Source organism: Primulina eburnea, chromosome 11, assembly GCF_022965805.1.
Source record: "Primulina eburnea isolate SZY01 chromosome 11, ASM2296580v1, whole genome shotgun sequence".
NCBI lineage: Eukaryota > Viridiplantae > Streptophyta > Magnoliopsida > Lamiales > Gesneriaceae > Primulina > Primulina eburnea.
In genome coordinates, this window is record NC_133111.1 from 24682005 (window position 1) to 24690113 (window position 8109).

At 39.3% G+C, this 8109-nt stretch overlaps 2 protein-coding genes across 2 annotated transcripts; both read right to left on the reverse strand.

Moving 5' to 3' along the window:
- Positions 1-468: 468 nt before the first annotated feature.
- Positions 469-2040, reverse strand: LOC140805472 (uncharacterized). Its single transcript, XM_073161742.1, has 3 exons — positions 1926-2040; positions 1213-1698; positions 469-1112 (listed from the first exon to the last, which is right to left on the reverse strand). The coding sequence occupies exons 1-3, from the start codon at positions 2038-2040 to the stop codon at positions 469-471; spliced, it is 1245 nt and encodes a 414-aa protein (XP_073017843.1).
- A 4539-nt stretch (positions 2041-6579) lies between these two features.
- Positions 6580-7113, reverse strand: LOC140805473 (uncharacterized). The gene has a single exon (XM_073161744.1). It carries the CDS (start codon positions 7111-7113, stop codon positions 6580-6582), a length of 534 nt encoding a protein of 177 aa, XP_073017845.1.
- Between the last annotated feature and the right edge of the window lie 996 nt (positions 7114-8109).

Consider the following 8109-nt stretch of genomic DNA (forward strand, 5'->3'; position numbering starts at 1 on the left):
ATTTATACATGTTTATCAAGGCACGTGGCACGAGAACAAATTCCTAAAACTTCATAGTAATAAAAAATAAAAATTGTAATATTTTCAAAATCTTACATGTACAAACACACTCCGATTGCGCTCGCAACCAGACGAGCTACAAGTGAGACTAAGTATCTTTTGGGTAAGTCTTTACAACTTTCGTGTCGAAGCTCCATATGAGTTCCACCATGCAACTAATTAATAACAATGATTATATTAATATTTCTTATTGAATTTATTTCAAAAAATAAGGAAAAACTTGTCCTTGAAACATATTTTCATATGTGATGATACAACCTTTCTCATTTCGATTTCAACATCTTTCCCAAAACACCTTCGGCTTGTTTGTATTTTAACAACTCTGTATGTATTTTTCTCTCCGTCTCATGATCAAAAGTCAAACTACTGATTGCATTGTACAACCCGTAACTACTTCATCATCTTGTTCTATCTCAGAATTTGAGTAAAAAACCGAGGGTTCAAGAAATAACTCGTTGCATGCAAATCTTGATGGAGTTCCAACTGCCACCTATTGTCCATTATCTCAAAAACATCTTTGTACATATCCTCATTATTACCAAAGTATTTTGCTATTTTCTCCTTAGCCCTATCCATTGCCTCGTATATATAACCCATAATAGGCTTCTTCTCCCCATCCACCAACCGAAGTACCTCCAATAATGGGTCGCCAATTTTCGTCGCATAAATGATAGATTTCCAAAACGAAGGCATCAAAATAATTTTTTGTTCTTGCTTACCAGTCTGGTCCTTTGCAAATTTGTTTTTACTCCAATTTTCTGAAATAAACATCTTTCTCAAATGTTGTTTATGCTGTTGAAAGCCTCTAATAGTCAAGAAAGCGGTGGTAAAACGAGTTTTAGTTGGCCTGGTAAGGTCTCTTTGGCCGGTAAACTCTTTCATCATGTTCAACAACATAGTTCGGTTGTAAATATATCTGTTAACACGAATTGTCCGCTCAAGTGCCCTCTTCAAATCTTGCATTTTGAACATGTCCTCAGACATCATATCCAAACAATGTGTTGCACACGGGGCCCAATACAAGTTTGGATATTTATCCATCAATTTCTTTCCTGTAAAAAGCAATAGAATAAAAGGATAGTTAATGAAACTAATTAACGAAAGTTAAAGACATTGTGACTTAGTATCTGACATAAACATTATTTGATGCACTGTCAGTGACCACTTGAACAATATTATTAACCCCAAATTTTTGCACAAACTTGTCAAGTAACTCAAACAGCTTCTCACGAGTGTGAGAGTAGGTAGATGCATCAATTGATTTAATAAACATGATGCCTTTTGGGGTATTCACCAAGAAATTGATAAAAGATATTCCCTTTCTATTTCTCCACCCATCGTCCATTAAAATACAACCATTCTTCGCCATCTTCTCTTCATTTTGTCTCAAAATGAGCTTTATGTTGTTGATTTCCTCTTTTAAAATAGGTTCTCCCACCTCATGGTAACTAGGTTGTTTTATCCTAGGAACATATTGTCTAATTGATTCGATTATTGGCTTGAAGCTATCATATTTGGCCGCATTGAATGCGATCCTTGCATCATGCATCCACCTTGGAAATTTTTGAACTGCATCAGGCCTCAGCTTTTTTTGAACTTCATTAAATTGGGGTGCTTTATCATTTTGATTCTTTGCGTCTAGATTATAGAAAGAATTTATAGGACCTAATGACCGTAGTTTTTTGGACAAGAATATTGAGGAGTTGACCGAGAAATAAATAGATGTCAATTGCTTTCCACGAGAAGAGGGATACCCGTGTGTATCAATATCATCTCCTTGCTATTCTATATCAAAAATATCATCAAAGTGAGGTATGGAATCCATGACAGTTTTTTCGGCTAACTTTTCTTCAATTTGATATTACATTTCTTGCTTAACACATGCTGGGGCTTTTGGACAAGGTTTTGTTTTAAATCCTCCAACAAGATATTGGCAAAAGTTGCATAGTATTCATCAGAAATTTTTTCTAGGTTAACCATCTTCCCATAGTTCCATCCATTATCTTTTTATCTTACATATTTTGGAAGGATTTCTATCTTTTAAACTCCGAAAGTAAGAAAAAAATTTAGTAACCCATGAAGCACATTGAAACAAATCCATCAGCAGCAAAATAATTGTTCCACCAACCAAAATTATTCAAGATTAATAAAAAAATCAACCGCACAAAACAGTAGAGTAGTGTCACGCCCCGAGTCCGAAGCATCGGTGACATCCGGCATTGTTTAACAATTACTTGAAAACAATTAAGCCTCGTATCGAATTGCCGAAAACCAGTCTTTTCCATAAATTAAATATTGTCTTACAATGACAATAAAAATGAAAATTACATCAGAGATTTTAAAAAACGAATACAAAAGAAAAGTACGAAATCTTGAGCTTGCTATCGATCATTGATTCACCATCCCCAAAAAGCTTCCTGCTCCTCCTCATCAATCTGCTCCTCATTCTTATCTTGAATTTGTAAGGGGTGAGTGTTTTGGGAAACACTCAGCAAGTGGGGGGGTCGATCGATTTCCAAATATACATATAGAACATAAGTCTTTAAAACAATTCTTTAACAATCTTTCAAATATTACTACATAACTTATCATAACAGAAACGAACATTAGACAGATATTTCAGAACGAAACAGATTTCTCAGAACAGTTCGGAAACAGATCATATCAGAACAAACAGAACACTGTTACTCATCTCATTTCCATGGTCAAATTGTCCCCAATATGTTACTCCTCTAAGGGGCCAAACAGAAATGGTTTTATACCCACCATTGGGGGCCAGACAGAATCACAATTCTCGTCCCATTTCCAATTGACTCGCAACAGTGTAACAAAAATTTCAGATTTTTAACAGACAGAACTTATCAGAATTTCAGGCAGATGCAGCGGAATCAAAGAATTCGAAGAACAGAAGAAAACACATAATCGATCGGAGTTTCAAATCATAACACTGATTTTCAAAAAAATAGGTGGACATGCATTTCATGATATTTTCGAAAAAAACATACATGGCACCATATGAACTTTGAACTTCACGAAAATTATTCCTCCTTCCTTGCTTGAATTCGGCCGAAATTTGTGAAGAGTGAAGGAAGAAAACCGAAATTTTGGAGAGTGAGTGCAAGAGGAGGCTGAAACTTTGGCTTGAAATTTATAAGGCTTTGCATGGCATGGCCTCTCCTATTTATAGGCCAAGAAATGACCCCTAAACTAGCCCTTGGTCGACACCTTGCTCTCCAAGACAAGCCTTCAATGTTGCCATCAATGTGGTCAAGCTCCATGCCAAGCACCAAGAGCCATCTCCTACAAAATAAAGGTGTCCTAGCCCATAGCTCCTCCCGCAGCTCCTTCATGGGTTAACTCAAAAGTCATTTCTTACATACTTAATTTGTCCAAACCCTTAGTTCATCTTTTAGCTCCCTTTATGGTCTTGTTAGGACAAACTTGGTTGAGCTTCTTTGAGATGACAGATCATGTCCTTGAGCTGGGGTTTTTCTCCTCTCGTGCCAAATCTTCGATGGACGTGGTTAGTTGCAGCTTGGCTTCCCTTTAAGAAAATTCCCGAGCTTTGAAGTTATTTCCTTGAGTTAAATTCGATGAAAATTTAAGTTAAAATTCTATTTATTTAGTTGTAACAAAATTTGTTGAGCTTATTTCAAGCTAACCATTAAATTTATATTACTTTCTTGATTTCGGATCGAAAACTCCGGGTTCTCACATCCCTCCCTCCTTATTGAAAGTTTCGTCATCGAAACTTGGATCAGCTTGAATTGTTGAATACATAAGGGTATTGTGAGCGCATCTTTTCTTCAAGTTCCCAAGTGGCCTCCCTTTCGGTATGATTTGACCGCTGTAACTTGACAGATGGAATGGTCCGGTGTCTCAACACTTGGTCTTTTGTGTCCACTATTCGAATAGGGACTTCTTCGTATTTGAGTTCCTCGTTCAGATTACCATCGATCATCAGTGGTGTAACTTCAAGTACATGGCTCGGGGCCGGGGACATATTTTCATAGTTATGAGATGTGGAAAACATTATGTACTCTGGACATCTCAGGTGGTGAAGCCAGTCGATAAGCTAATGTTCCCACCTTTTCCAGTATCTCGAACGGTCCCACATACCTTGGATTTAACTTCCCAGATTTACTGACCGTACCACTCCTATCATTGGTGAGACCTTGACAATAAGCCTTTTCTCCGATCTCTAGCTCCAATGGTCTTCTTTTCAAATCAGCCCAACTTTTTTGTCTGTCCTGAGCTGCCTTGAGTCTTTCTTTGATTATGGCCACTTTATCAACATTTATTTGAATGAGCTCTGGCCCGGTAATAGCTTTTTCTCCGACGTCATCCCAGTATAAGGGCGATCTACATTTTCGACCATACAGTGCCTCGTACGGAGCCATTTCGATGCTACTGTGGTAGCTGTTATTGTAGGCAAACTCTATCAACGGTAACTGCTCACTCCAATTTCCATGAAAATCCAATGCACATGCCCTCAACATGTCTTCAAGGGTTTGAATTGCCCTCTCAGTTTGGCCATCAGTCTGACGATGATAGGCTGTACTGGGAGTAATCCTGGTTCCCATAGCCTTTTGGAAACTCTTCCAAAATCTTGATACAAATCTTGGGTCTCTATCAGACAGTATTCTTGCCGGGACTCCATGTAGCCTCACTATGTTGTCCATATACAAAGCGGCTAATTTCTCCATATTATAATTCATCCGTACGGGCAAGAAATGGGAAGACTTGGTCAGTCTATCAATGATGACCCAAATCCCATCGTGACCCTGCCTCGATCTTGGTAACCCGACTACAAAGTCCATAGAGATGTTATCCCACTTCCACTCGGGTATTTCCAATGGTTGCAGAAGTCCCCCAGGCCGCTGATGCTCTGCCTTGACTTGTTGACAGGTTAGACACTTTGCAACGAAAACAGCTACGTCCTTCTCCATTCCATTCCACCAGTAGTTATTCTTCAGATCCCTGTACATTTTGGTGCTTCCCGGGTGTACTGAAAATCTTGATTTATGTGCCTCAGCCATTACCTCTTCTCGAATTCCATCGATGTTTGGCACATACAATCGACCCTTCATCCAGAGGACACCTTTTTCATCAATTTGAAATTCTGGCATCTTTCCTTCCTGAATTTGTTCCTTTATCTTGAAGGTACTGGTGTCTTGACTTTGCTTTAGTTTGATGGTTTCTTGGAGGTCTGGCTGCACTGATAGTGACGATAAAATCACCTTTCCGGGGTTCCTCCGGCTCAATGCATCTGCCACTTTATTTGCCTTATCCGGATGGTAATTGATTGATAGGTCATAGTCTTTGAGAAGTTCCATCCATCTTCTTAATCTCATGTTTAATTCCTTTTGAGTGAAAATGTACTTGAGGCTCTGGTGATCAGTAAAAGCTTCGCATTTTACTCCATAAAGGTAGTGCCTCCAGATTTTAAGTGCAAATACTACTGCGGCTAATTCCAAATCATGAGTGGGTTAATTATGCTCGTATGTTTTCAATTGCCGTGAAGCATACACAATTACCTGACCCTCTTGCATAAGCACACACTTTAATCCTCCCTTTGAAGCGTCACTGTATACAGTGAAATTCTTACCGTCCTCGGGAAGAACTAGTACTGGTGTTGATGTGAGTTTTGACTTCAGAGTTTCAAAACTTTTTTCACAAGCTTCGTTCCAAATAAATTTTGAATTTTTCTGAGTGATTTTGGTAAGTGGAATGGCTATCGAAGAAAATCCTTCCACAAATTTCCTATAATAGCCTGCTAATCCCAGAAAACTCCTTACTTCAGTCACTGTCTTTGGTTGTGGCCAATCCTTGATTGCCTCCACCTTTTTAGGGTCTACTGACACTCCTAATTCAGAGATTATATGGCCTAGGAACGCCACACTTTTTAACCAAAATTCACACTTCTTGAATTTGGCATAAAGTTCCTTCTCACGCAGAGTCTGCAAAGTGATACGCAGATGTTCTCTATGTTCCTCTACACTTGATGAATATACAAGGATATCATCTATGAAGACAACTACAAACTTGTCCAAATATGGTTTGAATACTCGATTCATCAGGTCCATGAACACTGCAGGAGCATTCGTTAGGCCAAAAGGAATTACTGTGAATTCGTAATATCCATATCTTGTCCTGAAAGCAGTTTTAGGGATGTCTTCTGCTTTGACCTTCAACTGGTGATATCCTGATCTTAGATCAAGCTTTGAGAAAACTTTGGCTCCTTTAGCTGATCGAAAAGATCATCAATTCTCTGGAGTGGGTACTTATTCTTTATGGTGATCTTGTTTAGCTCCCGGTAGTCGATACATAGCCTCATGCTTCCGTCCTTTTTCTTTACGAAAAGCACTGGGGCTCCCCACGGAGATGCCCTAGGGCGGATCTGCTTCTTGTTCAGCAATTCTTGGAGTTGCTCCTTTAACTCCTTCAATTCAGCTGGTGCCATTCGGTATGGTGCCTTTGATATTGGTGCAACACCAAGGAACAAATTGATTTCAAATTCTATTTTTCTATCGGGTATTTCACCCGGTAGTTCCTCAGGAAAAACATCTGAAATTCTTGAACAATTGGAATATCCGCCATCTTTGGGACTTCTTCTTCTTTGACTTCATTGATTACCGCCAGATAAATTTCTTCTCCTCCCTTTATAGCCTTCCAGGCTTGCGAAGCTGACAATAGGAATTTTCTTTCTTTGGATTTCCCGTGAAATAAGACTTCCTCTTTAGTGTGAGTCTGAAGTCTAATTTTTTTCTTTTGACAGTCCACAATGGCATGGTTTTTAGCTAACCAGTCCATTCCGAGGATAATGTCAAACTCAACCATATTGAGTTGAATTAATTCAACTTCAAAAGTTTGCTCATTGATACAAATTTCACAATTTCGATACACTTTTTGAGTTTCAATTGTTTTGCTGGCAGGTGTTGCTACTCTTAACGGTTCACTAAGAATATCATGCGCAAGTTTAAGCTTTTTGGCAAATCTTCTAGACACAAATGAATGTGTGGCACCACAATCAAACAAAGTATATGCAGGCATTTTTTTGAGTAAGCTGGTACCTGCCACCACTTCGTTGCTGTTATCGGCTTCCTCTTGGGTTATTGCATAGACCGAGCATTAGTCTTGTTTTCTTGTTGTTTGCTAGGCCCTGTTCCTTTGTCCTTGTTGTCTGGACAATCTTTAATTCGATGGCCCACGTTTCCGCACTTAAAACATGCCCCTGACTTCCGGTAGCATTCTCCGATATGATACCGCTTACAGGTGTCACACCACTTCCCTTCTCTATTGCTAGCATTGCTAGAACTCCCTTTGAAAGACCCTCCTGAATAGTTTGTTTTCTTAAACTTGGGGCCGTTCTGAATAGATTGATTGATCATCGGCCTTTTGTTCTTGTTTTCTTCCTCGCGCCTCTTGATATCAGTTTCTGTGCTCATTGCAGCTCCCATTAAATCTGCAAAACTGCTAGGTTTGAATACTGCCAGTGCCGACTGAATTCGGCTGTTGAGTCCCTTTTTGAAACGATGCATCTTCATGGTTTCGTCAGACATAATTGTGGGGACATAAATTCCCAGATCATTAAATCTCGACGTGTATTCCATTACCGTCATGTCCGGTGACTGTCTGAAATTTTCAAATTCATTCAGCTTTTGTAGACGAAACTCGGCTGGATAGTATTGCTTCAGAAATTCTTTCTTAAAAATCTGCCATGTGATTTCCTCCACTTCCGCCAAAGATGGCGACACAGTCTCCCACCACTTCCTAGCTCGATCCTCTAGAAACAGTGTAACAACCTCTACTCTCAATTCTTCAGGTACCTCCAATAAGTGTAGTTGTGATTCGACGTTTTTAGGCCAGTTATGACTGACTTCTGGGTCTGGGTTTCCATCGAAGGTCAGGAACTCGGTTCCTCCTGAGAGATTCGTAATGGTACTTAATTCCACGGGGTTGCGGTTCAGGTGGTGGCTGTATGGCGTTGGCAAGGGGATTCACAATTCCTTGTAATATAGCGGCTACGATAGTTGCTATTGCCATCAT

Bases quoted from the DNA above. Each gene is read 5' to 3' on its own strand.
- LOC140805473 (XM_073161744.1), bottom strand. From the start codon at position 7,113: ATGCCTGCATATACTTTGTTTGATTGTGGTGCCACACATTCATTTGTG.
- LOC140805472 (XM_073161742.1), bottom strand. From the start codon at position 2,040: ATGGTTAACCTAGAAAAAATTTCTGATGAATACTATGCAACTTTTGCC. The intron at 1,699-1,925 runs GTAATATCAAAT...TCTATAATCTAG, and splicing joins GCATGTGTTAAGCAAGAAAT to ACGCAAAGAATCAAAATGAT. The intron at 1,113-1,212 runs GTGCATCAAATA...TGCTTTTTACAG, and splicing joins TGTTCAAGTGGTCACTGACA to GAAAGAAATTGATGGATAAA.